The 19,070-nt window shown below is 43.9% G+C and overlaps 2 protein-coding genes and 1 long non-coding RNA gene across 3 annotated transcripts in view; 1 reads left to right on the top strand and 2 right to left on the bottom strand.

Moving 5' to 3' along the window:
* Positions 1 to 19,070, bottom strand: part of LOC134288225 (uncharacterized) — a 226,746-nt gene that overhangs the window by 199,717 nt on the left and 7,959 nt on the right. The window lies entirely within an intron of this gene.
* The window catches only part of LOC109420819 (citron rho-interacting kinase), a 64,903-nt gene that overhangs the window by 21,628 nt on the left and 24,205 nt on the right, over positions 1 to 19,070 (top strand). The window lies entirely within an intron of this gene.
* On the bottom strand, positions 2 to 3,815 carry LOC134288219 (uncharacterized). The gene is made up of 2 exons (XM_062852323.1): positions 405 to 3,815; positions 2 to 336 (listed from the first exon to the last, which is right to left on the bottom strand). Exon 1 carries the CDS (start codon positions 3,803 to 3,805, stop codon positions 560 to 562), a length of 3,246 nt encoding a protein of 1,081 aa, XP_062708307.1. The 5' UTR covers positions 3,806 to 3,815; the 3' UTR covers positions 2 to 336; positions 405 to 559.

Here is a 19,070-nt window from a genome sequence, read left to right on the forward strand (position 1 = left end):
ACCTGTTGGGAGGTAGGGCTTGAGAAGTCCTTTGAGCAAACACCTTGATTTGTGGGTGTAGAGCTAAAAGCTATTAAAATTTATTAGAATCTTGATATTGTTTCTTACGCAACTACTTACATCGGTATCTCTTGATCCCTTTCAAATCCCAACAAGTTATCATAAATATCCTAGCTGAGTCCGATTAGTGAGCTACAAAAAGTTCATAATGCATCTATTAACTATAATTCATGATTTTAGTTCCAATTCAGCAACTCACGGTTTTTTAACCTCAACTCAGAATCAATCTTCCAGTGATAGGATATATGTATAGAATACGATTTGGCGGTTTGCCACCTAAGCAATAACATTGGGATAAGTTTCATTAAATTCAATTAATTCCGATTAATTCTTATTAAACTTACGATTTTTCAATATTTGAAATAAGCAAAATTACGTGAAAAATAATTATTAAACTTCGCCAAATTCACAAATGCGGTCCACTTCACTACCATGCATAGATCATTCTTCCCTCTTCATATTGTTTCTCTTCCATTCTCATATGCCATCGATGACAACTTCAGTTGTCACTGTGACAATCTTCCGAGGGGCGCTCCGACGTTGGCGTAGTTATGAGGGATCGGTGCGAACTGCCGTAACAGCTCCCCGACCCGTAAGGCTGGTCAGGTAACTCCGGTCCAGCTTTACTCGCTGCTACATCCAACCGCGCCAACTTTGACACTGGTCGGTGTACCATACCACCAGCAGTCTGTACGACCGCAGCACGGACTCGTCCATCACGCCCAATGATGAGTTCAGCTACTCGTCCTCGAATCCATCCGTTACGTATTTTCTCCTCGACTATTAGAACTAAATCGTCAACCTGGATTGGTTTCACCTCGTCGAACCATTTCGTCCGACGTGCGATTGTCGGTAGATATTCTCGCACCCACCGACGCCAGAACTGATCTACCAACGTTCTGCATAGATTCCAATCATTCCTGCTTACTTGTTTCGGGTCCGCCAATGTTTTCGGTGTCTGTGCTACACCATTTGAGCTCATCAGTAAAAAATGGTTTGGTGTTAGAGATTCCTGCTGAGCTGTCTCCAGAGGAATATAAGTAAGGGGCCTCGAGTTCACCACACTCTCAGCTTCGGCCAGCACTGTCGCTAAAGACTCTTCATTTGGTGTTCGTGGAGTATCCATTGCGGCTAGCGCAGTTTTCACCGATCGCACAAGTCGCTCCCATGCTCCAACCATATGGGGAGCTCCTGGTGGGTTAAACACCCAATTGGTGTTTGCGTTAGTGAATGTTTCCGCTAGCTTACGATCGATTGTGCTCATCTCCATCTTCAGTTCATTGCTCGAACCCACGAAATTCGTTCCTCTATCGCTGCGGATCTCGACTGGAGCTCCTCGGCGTGCGATGAATCGTCTGATCGCCATCTTACACGATTCTGCTGAAAGAGCGTGAACGACCTCGAGGTGTACTGCTCTGGTAGTCATACAAGTGAACAGTGCGACCCACCGTTTGGCAGAACTACGGTTCACTTTGACGGCAATGGGACCAAAGTAGTCGATACCCACGTATGAAAAGGGACGTACGTATGGCTGTAACCTGGCCACAGGGAGTGGTGCCATTCGGGGTATCGCTGGAGTTGACTTCTTCACCTTGCAGGTCGTACACTCCTTAGAAACGTTGCGCACAAGTGACCGCAGTTGAGAGATGTGGAAACGTTGCCTCACCTCGTTAACTACGGTTTCGTTATTTGCGTGAAGATATTTTTCGTGATACCATGCGACTAGCATCCGCGTCACCCGATGATCCTTGGGCAAGACTATAGGACACCTCGTGTCATATGATGCAAATGCTGCTGCGACGATCCTACTATCTGAACGAATGACTCCGGCTTCGTCCAGGTACGGCGACAACTTGCGAATCGTGCTAGACTTCTCCAGACGCACTTGTCGATTTGACTGCTTGCCTTCAACGCTGTCCAGAGCCGTGGCTTCATCAGGATATCGTTCAGTCTGGATCCAACGGAAAATGGTTGCTTCGGCCTTCAGAAGCTCCTCCTGCGTAAGCGGACCGTTATGCAGTTGTTCTTTGTTCACCTTCCGCCGCAAATTTCGAACGTAGCGATGAACGTGTCCTACTGTGCGATGCAAACGCTTCCAGTTGGAATACCGCTCCCATTCCACAAATTGGACTATTATCGCTCCGCGATGTATCAAGCAGGATCGAAGTTCTTCGTCGGTTGTCTCATTGGTTGAATACGTGCTCGTTGTCCAAAGTTCTTCTGGCAGATACAGCTCTTCTTCCCCGCGAAACCAACGACTATCCGCAGACAGATGGGGGCCATTCCCCCACTTGGTCGCATCGTCTGCCACGTTTTTCTTCGTTGGTACCCATCGCCAATCCTCAGCTTTTGATTTGGATAAAATCTCACCCACTCTGCAAGCGACGAACTGTCGATAGTTGCGGTGGTCCGAGTTAATCCAGGCCAACACTGTCTTCGAATCACTCCAGTAGGAAACTTTCTCAATTATCAGCGAGTGACCATTGAGTATGGATTTTGCCAAACGTACACCGATGACTGCAGCCATTAGCTCTAGACGAGGAATCGAGTGCGCTTTTAACGGAGCTACCTTCGACTTTGCTCCTACCAGAGCTACCTTTATCTCGTCAGGAAACACCGCACGCAAATACCCCACGCAAGCGTACGCCTCTTCGCTGGCATCCACGTAGACATGCAACTGCAACGATACGATATCCTTCGCCGAATGATGCGGGAAATAGCTGCGCGGGATTTTAATCTGGTCCAGATAGCGAAACAAATAAGTCCACCGTTCCCACTTTTCAAGTAATTTCTCCGGGATCAGTTGATCCCAATCAGTCTTTGCTCGCCACAGGTCCTGAATCAGTATCTTGTCATGAATCAGGAAGAAGCATAATAGCCCTGCTGGATCGAACGGGCTCATAACTACTCGCAAGGCTTGTCGTTTGGTCGGGTGCTTTGTTTCCGTTGCCAAGGTAGACGAAAATGTGAAGACATCTTCATCAGGCCTCCAGTACATCCCAAGTACGCGTTCTGTTGAGCCGTTTTTATCTAGCTGGAGACACTTCTTCGTTGCTGGATCGCTTTCTCCGACTCGTGCTAGCACCTCTTTGGAGTTCGACAGCCAGTTCCGTAAATGAAACCAACCTTGGGAATGGACGTACTTGACCTCTAGCGCCAATTTCACAGCTTCTTCAACGTCGTCAACGCTGTCCAAATAATCGTCCACATAATGCTTCCGAATTATAGCGTTTGCTGCGGCCGGATATGCTTCTGAATACTGTTCGGCGTTTACATTTTTAACGTATTGCGCCGAACATGGCGAACACGTTGCTCCAAACGTGGCCACATCCATCAAATACACTTCTGGTTCCTGAGTGGCGTCCTCTCGCCACAGTAAACGTTGCGCATGTCGATCATCACGATGAATCCGTATCTGGTGGAACATTTCCTTAAGATCTGCACACAGAGCTATGCGCTTCTCCCGGAAACCGAAAAGAACATCCAGCAACGTCCGCAGAAGATCTGGCCCTTTTAGCAGCATCGTATTGAGTGAGACTCCGTCCACTTTTGCCGCCGCATCGCAGAAAATTCGAATTTTTGACGGTTTCTTCGGATTGATGACAACCCCTAACGGCAAATACCACGTACGCCGTGGATCCGCCTCATCGAGTTCTTCCCGAGTAGCTTTGTGGATATATCCCTTTGCTTGATACTCGGATATCTGTCTTGTCACACTCTCTCCGATGATGGGATCGTTCCGCATACGTCTCTCTAAGCACTGCAACCATCGAACTGCCATGCCGTAGCTGTCCGGAAATTCGAAGCGATCGTACTTCCAAAGGAGCCCTGTTTCGAACCGCTGGCCGATACGCTTCGTGGTTTCTTTCAGTATTCGATGAGCTCGTTGAACCTCCTCGGACTCTGTTGGCGGTATTTGCATTACTCCCAGACTTTCTACCGAGAAGAACTGCTCAACCAGCTCATGCAGCGTTTGATCCTCCTCCTGGCACTCGCAGATGTGGAAACTGTGGGCTTGATCCACGGACTTCTCTTGACTAGACCCGTAAACCGTCCATCCAAGCCGCGATTTCGCTGCAATTGGCTCTCCGGGCTGACCATCACGAAGCTTGAGCGTTGATGTAACGTGGGCGTTGTCGTTGCCAATCAAAATTTGGGGTTGCGCATTGTCATAATCTGCTATTGGAAGACCTTTCAGGTATGGGAATGCTTCCGAGATTTCAGCATACCGCAACGATTGTCTTGGCAAATCCAACTTACTCACTGTGCGTACGTCCGTCAGAGAATGTCTAGATAAGCTTGAATGTCCTGCGATTTCCAAAGTTACCCGCTGCGAGTTCGCTTCCGTCCTTTTCACGTTTGCCGTCCACTGAAGACACAATGGTTGCATTTCTCCGACAACACCGAGCTGCTTCACCACTTCTTCGTCAACAAGTGTTTTCTCTGACCCGTCGTCCAAGAAGGCGTATACGGACACGGAACGGTTATTGCCATGTAAGGTAACTGGAATAATCCGAAATAGTGTCGTCTTACCGGCAAAATGATGATTGGTAGCGACTTTGGAACTGCTTGGCTTCGGATCATGCTGATCTTGTTTGTTTTCCACCTGCACGTTATTTCCTGTTGGTCGTCCATCACGATTACCTTGCTTGCTGCCATCTGTGCATCGCTTGATATCACTGGAGTCTTGCTTGGAATGTAGCAATGGATGATGTCGCCGCTGGCAGCCCTCAGTATCGCATTGCTTACGGATTTTGCATGGTCTCCTGCCGTGGGCTCCTAGACAAAGTCGACACAAGTTAAGCTGCTGTATCGTTTTCCAGCGCTCGTCCACAGTCTTTTTGCGAAATTCCGAGCAATCCTTGACACGATGTTCCGGATTTTGACAGATTAGACAAGCTGGGCTGGATCTGCGCTTCGAATCTTCTGTTGCTACTTTCGGTGTGACCGGGGCCGAATCTTCCGTCGTGTGAGTTCCGCAGAAATTCTTATCCTTGCCGATCTTTTCTTTCATCAGTCGGGGTTGCTGTTTTGGATCGTACTGCAGTGTGACGTCGGTTGCTGCGCGTACTAACGTCTCCATGTACTGGGCGAAAGAACGGATATTCACTTCTCCACACCTTTGCTTGTACAGCGACCAGTCCAGCTTCATGTGCGCCGGGAGCTTCTCTACCAACTCGAACAATAGCATCGGGTTATTGAGATGCGCTTCGTGTCTTCCGGCTTCTAAATGGTCGCTAAGGTTTTGCACTGCCATACCGAATCCAATCAGCGTATCTAGTCTGTCCTGCTTCGGCGCGGGAACTCCTCTGATCTTTTGCAGTAACGCGTGTATCAACAGCTCCGGTCGGCCGTACAACGTCTCCAATGTAGCAAGTACGTGTGGGACACTCGCCGGTAAAAGCAGTCGACTCCGGACCGATTCCAAGGCATGTCCTTTAAGGCACCGCTGCAGTCTTGCTAGGTTTTCCGAGTCCGAAAACCCACACGCCTGAGTAGAGTTTGCGTATGCACTAATAAACAGTGGCCAATCCTCCGGATTTCCGGAAAAGGTCGGCAACTCCTTGGTCATAACGTGTCTCGCCGCTAACTGCTGGGGTGTTGGTCCGTAGTACACCGGTAGCACCTGTGGATGTGGTTGTCCATGCTGTGACCGTTGTTCTGGATCTCTACGCTGCAATTCTGGATCTCTCGCTGGCGGTTGTTGTAGACCCGGTTGTCCTGGCTCGAATTCAGCAGGTATTGGTTGCCTGGGATGCAAATCTCCGAGTAGATCAGCTACAGTCACCACACCACTATTTCGATCAACACTACTTCGATTCACTTCGTTTGTCCGAATGAACTGCGCGGAAACTTGGCCACACGGATTATCGAAATGTACACCGCGTGACTGAATACCCATCAAGGACCGATTGAAAGGCAATGATGCACCAACGTTCGAGACAGTGGGAAAATTAGGAGTGCTAGGATTTGAATGCTCTAGGGTGGTTCTGAGACTGCTTACACTAGGCCCTAAAGGAGCAGGGGGAATTTGGCAAATATTCGTACAGTTCCTACTAGTTGTCGATAGAATAGTGCTTTCTGTTCGACCTATCAAACCTCCTAACGTTGGCTCCATTGCTGACTGCCCTAATGAAATACCTGCCAACGCCACTTCAAGAACTCCCTGTTTGCTAGTTGGTTGCTGCTCGCCGTCCTGCCTAGCTGGTGTTGTTGTGGTCGTTGTCGTCGTTTCGCTGATCGTAGGGACAGTCGGAGCCTGCTCCGTCGAGGCTGCCATCGTCGAATTCAACGCTCTCCATCGCCGAACCTTGCTGGATGAACTTTCCACCGATCCAACGCTCCTTATATCCTCGTCATCACCACCCTCCTGGGCGATTATATCCCGCAGCCGGAATGACTCGTTCATCACGGTCTCCTCTAGCTGCAGCTGCAGTTGCTCGAGGGCTGCCTCGTCTTCCGCCTTCTTTTGCTGAAATAGCAACTCCGCCTCCTTATGCTTCCGATCTTGCTCTCGTCGCTGTAGCTCCAGGCGCTTCACTGCGAGAGCTTTCTGTGCTTCGAGCTTCTCCAGTTCTAAGCGCGCCCTGGACGCCCTGCTGGAGTACGCAGAACTTACACTTCCCGCTTTCCTGCTTGGTGCTTTGTCCACCGGTACTTGAGTGGAGGGTTTCTGGCATTTCGGACAGTTAAACACTCTGTCGAGCTCGGCAATGCTGTCGTTGACGCCCACGCACTCGAAATGCCACCAAGAACCGCAGTGGCAGCAACTAACCATCCGGTCGGTATCCGCTGCTCCACAAGCCTGGCAGTGGTTTTTCACTTTCCGTGAGCCTTTCGTACTTCTCGACATCTCGTACGATCTTTTAGAATTGTTGGGAGGTAGGGCTTGAGAAGTCCTTTGAGCAAACACCTTGATTTGTGGGTGTAGAGCTAAAAGCTATTAAAATTTATTAGAATCTTGATATTGTTTCTTACGCAACTACTTACATCGGTATCTCTTGATCCCTTTCAAATCCCAACAAGTTACCATCAGGGTACCAGATTCCGCTCATCTAAGGCCAGTTTTGCAGAAAAACATCATCTGTTAAATGACTGGTAAGCCAATTTGTAATGTTTTTGCATTTTAAGTTAGTTTAATCTAAGTACAATCAGATACAAAACAAGACTTATGAAGAACTTTTCATAAAAGTATGATATTATTACAATTTGTGTGAGACCAAAGTGGTCCTAATTCCGCTCACGGACAAATGTATGCCATCTTTTAAATAGACTTTTGCGGAAAAGTGAATTATTTTTGCAACTTTTATGTTTTTACAATTATTTTTTCCTGTTCAGCGGGAGTGTATAATAGTGATTGAATACACTGTGTACTAAAATCGACAGTTTTTACAATTTTCACGTATTTTTTGCGTGAGCGGTTATTGGAACACATAAAATTTCCTACAGCTTTTTTGGGTCCAATAGCCGCTCAAAAAAATCTACTGTTTTGTTTTTAAAATTTATGTTATTTGGTAAATATTGCATAAAATGAGTTTGCTCTAATTTAATTTATATTGTCCAAGAATATCAGCGACGAAAAGGGGGTATTTATGCGTGAAAACTTGATTTTTGCAACAGTGAGCGGCTATTGGGTCATGAGCGGCTACTGGTACACTGACGGTATCATAAATATCCTAGCTGAGTCCGATTAGTGAGCTACAAAAAGTTCATAATGCATCTATTAACTATAATTCATGATTTTAGTTCCAATTCAGCAACTCACGGTTTTTTAACCTCAACTCAGAATCAATCTTCCAGTGATAGGATATATGTATAGAATACGATTTGGCGGTTTGCCACCTAAGCAATAACATTGGGATAAGTTTCATTAAATTCAATTAATTCCGATTAATTCTTATTAAACTTACGATTTTTCAATATTTGAAATAAGCAAAATTACGTGAAAAATAATTATTAAACTTCGCCAAATTCACAAATGCGGTCCACTTCACTACCATGCATAGATCATTCTTCCCTCTTCATATTGTTTCTCTTCCATTCTCATATGCCATCGATGACAACTTCAGTTGTCACTGTGACAATCTTCCGAGGGGCGCTCCGACGTTGGCGTAGTTATGAGGGATCGGTGCGAACTGCCGTAACATCACCTTTTTGTCAATTAACTGCAAAATTAATCATCGTTGCACAGTTTTATCGAGGAAAATGTTGATTTTTAGTAGAGTTACTTCTTGGCAACCGTGTTAAGGCGAGGCAAATTTTGACATTTTTATGTATTTTTTGTTTATTATTCAACATAAACAAAGATTTTATGGACATTAAATATTTGTCAAATAATGTTTATGTTTACACAATGCTAGTGCAATGATTAAACTGGTGAATATGTTGAAATTTAGTTATGTGTTTCGTTATTTTACAAGAATGCGCAAAGTTTGGACCTGCGCAAAGTTAGGTGCGCACACGGTATTGCCAATTTTTGTACGATAAAAAATATTTGTATGATATTTATTACGAAAAATTGCCATTTTTCAAAAATCTCGCCGGGGCGACCTCTAAACGTCATTTCTGAAATTTGCCGTCATGCAAAAGTTTGTTTCTAACACCCTTTGCTATCATTTGCAGGGTGAGCCCCCAAGCTTTTTAACCATGTGCAATTTTGGGACACCCTAAATGCTCATGCTCATGCTCATGCTCATGCCCTAAAGAGGTGGATCTGTTGTTTTCGCTTTCGTAATAGCGTTTCATGTGGTGCCGGGTTCATTGCTGTAGCATTACCTTCCGCACTGCGTTCTTTTCCTCTAAAATCCTTCTGCACTCCACGTCGAACCATTCGCTCCGTCGACTCCTTTCCACGTGACCGAAGGTGCTCTCGGCTGCGTCATTGGCTACTTTTACTGTACTTCAGCATCCCTCAAGAGGGGCCACATCGAGCTCACCCTCATCTGGCAACGTTTAGTTCAGTCGCTCAAGGTTATACCATAGACTTGTTGGTTATACCGTTGCGTGCGGTTCCGTACATTGTTGATGACAGATAGTTTTGGGCGCAGTTCGACCATCACTCGATTGTGGTCACAGTCGATGTTAGCGCCACGATAGGTCCTGACGTCGATAATGTCGGAGAAGTGCCGTTCGTCAATCCGAACGTGGTCGATTTGCGATTCCGTCTGCTGTGGTGATCTCCAGGTACATACCTATGGTCATATTTTTGGATGCGGCGAAATCAATGAGTCGTAGGCTTTCATTTTCAGTCTTGCATGCCGGTCATCAGGCCCGTTATTACCCTCAGGTTTCTCTTGTTTAAATTTATGCCGTTTTTCTTTATTATCCAGTTCCAACCTGGGTTGGAATGGAACTGGATCAGATCACAGTTTCAACCCCAACCCGACTTCGGTTTCGCTTGTACTATAGTTTGTTTGACGTTGTTTGTTTACACATTTTCCGCCAATCCAGTTCCAACCCAGGTTAAAAAAGAAAAACGGCATTAGTATAGTCCTGGTTTTTGCTGCACTAGGCCTTTTATATTTTTTTTTGCTTGTCTGGATGTATTCGTGGTATTCCAATTGGACTCTACAATAGATATTTCCCATGTTTTTAGTTTCATCCTAAGAGTACACTCAACACCACAGAATGGTTCAGGGCCTATGAAGCTCAATGCTGCACCCTGCTTGGCTAAATTATCAGCGTATTCATTTCCCTGAATTCCACAAGCGGATTGTAAGTATAAGCTGTAATAGTGTCGACTATAATTAAGATACAACTAGAAACCTCACAAAAACAATAATCGAACATAATCAGATTTTTTTAATTTAATATGGATCATGTGTACAATTCATTTACAGCACATATTCAACGAGGTAAAGTTATTCTAATCGAGTTTTGCACCCTTGAATTTTGCATCTCATTACCTTCGTTAATGATAATAATTACATTATTCTAGCAGGTCGTTACAGTCTATCGATAATCAAAATGCATTCCACCACCAATCAAATGGCTAGAGTCTTACTATCTCGATACATTTGAACTGTTTTATTATTGTTCAGTAACGCATAATCGAAATCCCATCTACCGGATGAATTGAGAAAAAAAAAACGTGTGATTTTTTTTCTCAACGATTTATTTTTGCCTCCTCTGATACGTGATCGACTCCCCCCAAGTCAAGTGTTGTGAGAATCAGCATCACAGTAGTAACATAAGTAGGTACAAAACACGCGCGCAAGCAGCTGATCGATATTTTGTTACATTCCTATCTCTACATACGTGAACTAATACTACCATCACCCTCCGGTATAGGCCTGTGGTGTGCAGTGTTGTGTAGCCAAATGAGATTGAATTATTATTATTGACTTCTGTTCGACACACCTACCCTAATAGAAAAATATGATACAACGTGCTTAACAACCCTTTCGGGCTATCATCTTGATCATACAGGGAATGATACAATCATTCACCCTATCAGCAATGTATAATACATTTTTATTAGGGTAGGCAGGCCTAGAAAATCTCGTGGCGTAAAATATAGGGCACTGCACTGTTTTGATTTTGTATTAGATTTTGACGTTTCTTGGCCTTGTTGTTTACAAAATTTCTGTAAGAGTGAAAGAGAAGGCGCGAATTTCATGCAGTGCCCTATTGTATACGAGCAAAACGAGACGAGATGAATGGAAATGAGTGCTCCGATATTTACGGTTGATGCAAAAGTGCCCTACGCCTAACATTAGAATTCTACGAATCTTTATGCTTAAATCCATATTTTTAAAAGCATATATCTCTGTGATTGTTATCCTATATTTTTTTAAACTTTTTTTCTGTTTTCAATGATGTTATAAGTTCCTTTTTGATTTGTTTAGTTTATTTATTCATTTAAAGTACATTATTTTAGTTTCCTAGATTGTTTTGTAAATAAATACGTAGTAACTGTTTTTTTAACATTTATTATCTATATTTTTTTTTGTATTTTCAATATGTTTTAAATGGGTCAAGACTTCATAACTGCCGTACAGATGTTTATTCTATAGTTTGACAAAGTAAAATTTTAGATCTAAGATTTTTATTTGATGCGGTATTTCTGATGATAGTGAGTCTAAAAACACTAATTATGATAATTAATATACACATTCGTGGGGAACGGGAAATTTGGCATAAGGTCATTTGGCATAAAGACATTTGGCATAACGGTCATTTGGCATAATGGCCATTTGGCATAGCCGAAATGCACCCTTCTATATTATGCTAAGTGTCCATTATGCTGAACGACCGTTATGCTAAATGACTGTATGCCAAGTGACCTTATGCCAAATGGCCTTATGCCGAATGACTTTATGCCGAATGACAAAGACTCACATTCATGCATTACCGGCTTGGAATACTTCAAATTCCATATTTTTCAACTCATCAAACATAGGACAACTATGCACCCACTGCCTAACGGCGAAGATGAGCTACACATTTGTAATCGCGTAAACACACTTGTTAGTCGAAATCAGCCACCTACTATACTATTTTACTGTGTTTGATACCCACATTTTGCCTGAGCATTGCGGTGCTAAGTACGCGGTATACAGTATGATCGGGTGTTTTGCAATCGCGACGATCGACGACGCGTCGTTGGATGGTTCAAAATCGGATGGTAATTGAGAAGAAAGACGAGAAAAGACCCACCACATGTGCGCGACGGCGATGCGTGCTGCTGACGATGATCGATTTTGATCGCAAGACGCGAGTGACGAGGCCAATAAAGCAGAAGATTACCCACGGCGGAATGCATTATTCAATTGAAAACAAAACCGAAAGTGTTGCTGCATGTTCGTTGGAGAAAAATGCGATCGAGTGACGATCGAAGACGCGTGTGCGCTATGGTCGCGGTTATTGCTGTTGAAGAGCGAAGAGTGAATCTGTTTTCAGGGGCATGTGGAGGAAATTATTAGATGTGTTTTGAAGTTGGTGTTTGACAAATGTGGTATAACTGTGAGGATTGTGAGCACCAAACTATGCTTTAAAAACAAAACAAAAAATACGAACCACACAGTTTTCACAGATTTTAACGTTCATGACAGTTATAAACTGCAAAATAACAAGAACGTTCTGAACTGAAACAGTTCTCAAACTGATGTTGTGTAACAAACTAGAAAGCTTTTGGGACCTTCAGAAGCGGATCAACTGGTAAGTGATCGTGTCGAACCTAACTGGATTCTTGTTATCGGTTTTATTCAACATCTTATTATCAAAAAGTGTACTCTCGAGATCACTCTCAACATTATGAGTCCACTTTTTCCGTTCGCTGTGCTCCACTCTTTCGGCATTCTTGTAACATGACCTGCCATGAAGGATACAGTTTCAGATTCAAAAAAAAAAAATCCCTGGAGTAATATCCAAAGCAAAACCCGGAGAAAGTTTTCGAATAAATCTTTGGGGGATCGTTTGAGAGAATGCCTAAAGGAGTTTCCGAATCGTACACAACTCTTTCTGGAACTTCTGGGAAAATCCTAAATGGAATTTCTAGAGAAATTGGAAGCTGCTGTGGAAATTTTTGGTGAAATCCTTAGAAGAATTTCCAAAGTAACCACCCTGGCCAAGTTCGCAGGGGTTGACGGTATTAAAGTGAAGGAGTTTCATTTTGATTATTGTAATGTAGTGTTCTTTAGTGAAACATATCACCTTTTTAACACTTTAATGCACCTCCAACGGTTCATCACGAACCGGCTGCTGCAGATGGAGTATGGCTGATTATATGTATCAGACATGCTCGATAAACACGGAGGAACCGCCGGGGCTCATTAGAGTCTATTCCCACGCAATAATTCCAAGTCGGTTGGATTTGAGAAGGTTTTGATGATCGTTACAAATCCTAATAAAAGCTTTATAGGATTTGTGACAGGTTTTGGAACCTTTTACAGCCAACTGACTTCAAAAAGTTGTTTGGGCTCTATTTCCCAAGTTTCTCGGTTGATTTTGATTAGTAATTTATTGATGTCATAGTCGCTTTTTCTAATTTTTACAATGTTAGTTGGTCATATTTTCTTTAAATAAGGCAATTAAAATCGACCGAAAAATTAATAGTGGGAAGGAGATTTGCAGCACTTAATTGTACCGTCAAACGGGGTTACTTGCAACAGCGGTGTAACTTGCAACACGATGACATACATTAAATGTGGACTATTTTATCATAATAATGAAAGCTAGTACGGTCCATCATTTCGATTAACAAAATTATGTGTACCAAACATCGTTTTAGTGAAAAAATCAGTTTTGTTTCTTTGTTTACTGTTCAGCTACACTGTTAAAATGGTTTGCTCATTTTATGTCATAAAAACAAGTATGAAAATCGTGCTTTACCTCTCTCTCATGGTAAGTGCAATAAGTCTGATGACCTTGCTTGCAGTTAGGGTACCTAATAGTTAGCTTAGCTGAACGATTAAAGTTTGATAAACTGATCGACTAAGTAATGTAAAAAATCATAATCATATTCGACCACCACTATGGGGTAACTTGCAACAGTTGAAATAAATAAAAATTTCTATAATTGATTTTCATTTCACAATATTTCTTTAGAAATCATCGAAATGAATCATTTATTAATTACGTGACGTGTTCTTTTTTGAAATGTCAACTCAATTTAACCATTTTTTTGCACGTGACTTTCAAACATTGTTAATGATTTCCATATTTTGAAACTTCATTCATGTTTCATCTTGCTGAAAGTTTAAATCAGTTTATGAACGTTCTAAAACAATCACCAACATCTATTTTAAACCTGGATAGAGTAAATTATGTCAGTAGAATGCCCAAATTGATGGCTTTAAACTTTGTAATTAGTTGAATGGGTGTTTAAATCGTGTTATTTTAGCTGAACACTACTTCATACTGAAAATTACCTGAAGGTGACTCACTATAACTTTCCAAAAAATAACATTAAGCATTGTTGACCATTTGTAACTAGTACTGATATCCATAAATATTTCATATTTGAGGAACGTAAGGCCTGCTGTGAAACGATATACTCTCGCTTATAATAACTACCAATCCTTAAATGAAAAATCACATTACATTTGGTGAGTGTACATCTTTTCAAAGCATTTTTCATGCATTACATCAAAAACTTAAAATATGACCAAGAACTAAAACATTAGTGCAGTTTAATGTTAGATAACTTAGCTTCATGTCATGTGTTGCAAGTTACCCCACATATGGGGTAACTTGCAACAAGCATGTATTACGTACCTCCTGATTAGGTGGCAACATATTTTGCTAAATCAAGTACTGCATAGCATTCTACTCGTGGTAATTAGTGTACTCAATGCTTTACAGTTTGTTCAAAATGTTTAGATTTTCAATGATGTTGCTTCAAAGTCGAAAAGTGTTGCAAGTTACCCCATTTGACGGTACTGATAGATTCGAAGCTAACGTGCGAACACTTAAACGCATTGTTGACGTCAATGCGTTTGACGTGACATTTTGGACAAAAACTGACTGCTTTTATTAATTGAACAACGTTACTTGTGTATGACTAGGTTGACATTTCTATGCTACACTTGAGAAAATGACATGATTTATCTAAATAGGACCGATAGGATAATTGAACGAATTTGAATATTTTTCATTGTTACATAATAGTTGACAAGCAATCTTTATTATTTAATTTTTTTTTTGCAATCAACTGACCAACTTGGCGTATTTTTAGATGGTATTTTGACATCAACAGAAAAATATCAGAAGTTTAGTTACATGTTTCTGTGGGTTTTGGACCGATGATAATTGGGTTGTTTAGTGAATAAAATATTGCTAGTTTCTAAAGCCTAATCGAAAGAGCTAATTTTTCTGAGTATATCGTGATTTTATTGGATTTCAATACCTTTGTTTTGATGGTTAAACAAAACAGTTTTAATTTTTGTGGATAGAATGACCCGAACAAAAAAAAATCCCCATACAAACTTTGAATGTATTTTAAAAATAGTTCCCGAACTCCGAAAATTATGAAATTTTGGATTTCGACTAATTGTTGGGCGGAGAATCCGATTATGAAATAATACGAATACCCCTAAAGAACTCAATTTAAGGACACAAGAGATGAACACAGCTGCAAAACGGTGAGTCGATAAGGAGAGCATCCAATATAGCTCTGGTCCTCACAAGTTCCTACCTCATGCTTCCACGGGTCAAGCGATGACAAAGACCGCCAGCTAAGAGTTGTGTGCTTAGCTGGTAGTGCAGCCTGGGCACTGTTGTCCTTCTGACTTCAGCTAGATTGAGGAGGTACGATCCGAGTGTCTGTTCACCAAGGAGGTGCGGCTCAAACAGCGTCTGTTCTGGCATCCAGCGGCTGAGTAAGAAACGCTGCACCACGCCCAGCTAGATCCAAGGTGGTAGCCCCATCAGCGTGGTCGTCCCAGTGTTGGTTGGGACGTTAAACAGAACTGGCACGATGGCCCTCCGGCGAGACAGGAGTGTTGGCGTAGGCCCAATAAGCCACCCGTAAAAATCCCCATTGCGAATAACATAGGAGAAAATACGACTCGATACAATCGGCAAAGACCCACGCGACAAAATAAGGACTACGATTGGAAACTTGGAACATGGAATTGCAAGTCACTAGGTTTCGCAGGATGTGACAGGATAATCTACGACGAACTACATCCCCGCAACTTCGACATCGTGGCGTTGCAGGAACTTTGTTGGACTGGACAGAAAGTGTGGAAAAGCGGGCATCGAGCGGCTACCTTCTACCAAAGCTGTGGCACCACCAATGAACTGGGAACAGGATTTATAGTGTTGGGCAAGATGCGACAACGTGTGATCGGGTGGCAGCCGATCAACGCAAGGATGTGCATGTTGAGAGTTAAGGGCCGTTTCTTCAACTACAGCATCATTAACGTCCACTGCCCACACGAAGGGAGACCCGATGACGAGAAAGAAGCGTTCTACGCGCAGTTAGAGCAAACATACGATGGTTGCTCGCCGCGTGACGTGAAAATCGTTGTCGGCGACATGAACGCGCAGGTAGGAAGGGAGGAAATGTACAGACCGGTAATCGGGCGAAACAGCCTGCACGCCGTATCGAATGATAACGGCCAGCGATGCGTAAACTTTGCAGCCTCCCGTGGTATGGTAGTCCGAAGCACCTTCTTCCCCCGCAAAGATATCCACAAAGCCACCTGGAGATCACCCGACCATCAAACAGAAAACCAAATCGACCACGTTCTAATCGACGGTAAATTCTTCTCAGATATAACCAACGTCCGCACATACCGCAGTGCGAATATAGATTCGGATCACTACTTAGTCGCTGTATGCATGCGCTCAAAACTTTCGACAGTTATCACCACGCGTCGAAGTCGAACGCCGCGGCTCAACATCGAGCAACTTCGTAACGTAGAAGTGGCTCAAGACTACGCGCAGCAGTTAGCAGTGGCCCTACCAACGGAAGAGCAGCTTGGCGCAGCTACACTTGAAGATGGCTGGAGGGACATCCGATCCGCCATAGGTAGTACCTCGGCTACAGCACTAGGCCTCGCGACTCCGAATCACAGAAACGACTGGTACGACGGCGAATGTGAACAGTTGAAAAACGAGAAGAATGCAGCATGGGCGAGAATGCTGCAACACCGTACGAGAGCGAATGAGGCACGTTATAAACAGGCGCGGAACAGGCAGAACTCAGTCTTCCGGATGAAGAAGCGCCAGCAGGAAGAACGAGATCGCGAAGCGATGGAAGAGCTGTACCGCGCTAAGGACACACGAAAGTTCTACGAGAAGCTGAACCGCTCGCGCAGAGGCTTTGTGCCACAAGCCGACATGTGCCGAGATAATCACGGGAATATTCTCACGAGCGAGCGTGAGGTGGTCGAGAGGTGGCGGCAGCATTACGATGAGCACCTCAATGGCGACGTTGCAAGTACCGAAGGTGGCGTGGTAACAGATCTAGGAGTATGTGCACAGGACGAAAGACTTCCGGCCCCTGACCTTCAAGAGATTGAGGAGGAGGTTAGCCGGTTGAAAAACAACAAAGCCGCTGGAGCAGATCAACTACCAAGCGAGCTTCTAAAATACGGTGGAGAAGCACTGGTGAGAGCACTACACTGGGTCATTACCAAGATTTGGGAGGAGGAAGTATTACCGGAGGAATGGATGGAAGGTATCGTGTGTCCCATCTACAAAAAGGGCGACAAGTTGGATTGCGGGAACTACCGCGCGATCACACTACTGAGCGCTGCCTACAAGATACTCTCTCAAATTTTATGCCGCCGTCTATCACCGATTGCAAGAGAGTTCGTGGGGCAATATCAGGCTGGATTTATGGGTGAACGCGCTACAACGGACCAGATGTTCGCCATCCGCCAGGTGTTGCAGAAATGCCGCGAATACAACGTGCCCACACATCACTTGTTCATCGATTTCAAATCGGCGTATGATACAATCGATCGAGAACAGCTATGGCAGATTATGCACGAATACGGGTTCCCGGATAAACTGATACGATTGATCAAGGCGACGATGGATCGAGTGATGTGCGTAGTTCGAGTATCAGGGACACTCTCGAGTCCTTTCGAATCTCGCAGAGGGTTACGGCAAGGTGATGGTCTTTCGTGCTTGCTGTTCAACATTGCTTTGGAGGGTGTAATAAGAAGAGCGGGGATAAACACGAGTGGGACGATTTTCACGAGGTCCGTTCAGCTGCTTGGTTTCGCCGATGATATTGATATTATTGCTCGTAAATTTGAGACGATGGCGGAAACGTACATCCGACTAAAGAGTGAAGCCAGGCGAATCGGATTAGTCATTAATGTGTCGAAGACAAAGTACATGATGGCAAAGGGCTCCAGGGAGGAATCACCGCGCCCGCCACCCCGAATTCATATCGACGGTGATGAAATCGAGGCGGTTGAAGAATTCGTGTACTTGGGCTCACTGGTGACCGACGACAACGACACCAGCAGAGAAATTCAGAGGCGCATTGTGGCAGGAAATCGTGCCTACTTTGGACTCCGCAGAACTCTACGATCGAATAAAGTTCGCCGTAACACGAAGTTAACCATCTACAAAACGTTGATTAGACCGGTCGTCCTCTATGGGCACGAAACATGGACCCTACGTGCAGAGGACCAACGCGCCCTTGGAGTTTTCGAACGGAAGGTGTTGCGTATCATCTACGGCGGAGTGCAGATGGCAGACGGGACTTGGAGAAGGCGAATGAACCACGAGCTGCATCAGCTGCTGAGAGAACCAACCATCGTCCATACCGCGAAAATCGGGAGGCTACGGTGGGCGGGTCACGTCATCAGGATGTCGGATAACAACCCGACTAAAATGGTTCTCGAGAGTCATCCGACCGGTACAAGAAGACGTGGAGCGCAGAGAGCTAGGTGGGTCGACCAAGTGGAGGACGATCTGCGGACCCTACGCAGAGTGCGGAACTGGAGGCAAACAGCCATGGACCGAGTGGAATGGAGGCGGCTACTATGTACAGCAGAGGCCACCCCGGCCTTAGCCTGACCGGTAAGGTAAGTAAGAGATGAACACAGAGAAGTAGAAAACGATTAGCGAAATCAAGAAAACAATTTGACCCAAGATCGACTATATTTTAACATACGGGGTGCGATTGATTCGATGAAAAAAAAACAAACATAAAACAACTGACTTTACGAGGAGAAATACATATTGAGCGGAACCATACCACAAAATCAAACAAGAAGACAAACACAAATTGTGTGACCATAACACTACATAGGCAAATCCTGACTGACTGACCAATTGAAAACTTTCCAATCTTCTACCGTAACTTTTTGAGTCAGTTTGCAACAGTGTCTTAATGGATGTCATTTTCCGCGTACGGCTGGCAAACTGCTTCTGAAAGATTACGTACTCTTTTCTATCTTCGGGTCTAGTGTAGAGGTTTCAACTCTATTCAGAGTGCAGCTAGAAACCTAGCAAAAAAAAAAACAAAAAAAATAATTTCCAAAGTAACCACAACTTAAATTTTTGAAGGAAGTTTTGAAACATTTTCTGAAAAATTGTTT

The sequence above is a fragment of the Aedes albopictus genome, chromosome 2 (assembly GCF_035046485.1).
Source record: "Aedes albopictus strain Foshan chromosome 2, AalbF5, whole genome shotgun sequence".
In the NCBI taxonomy this organism is placed as follows: Eukaryota; Metazoa; Arthropoda; class Insecta; order Diptera; family Culicidae; genus Aedes; species Aedes albopictus.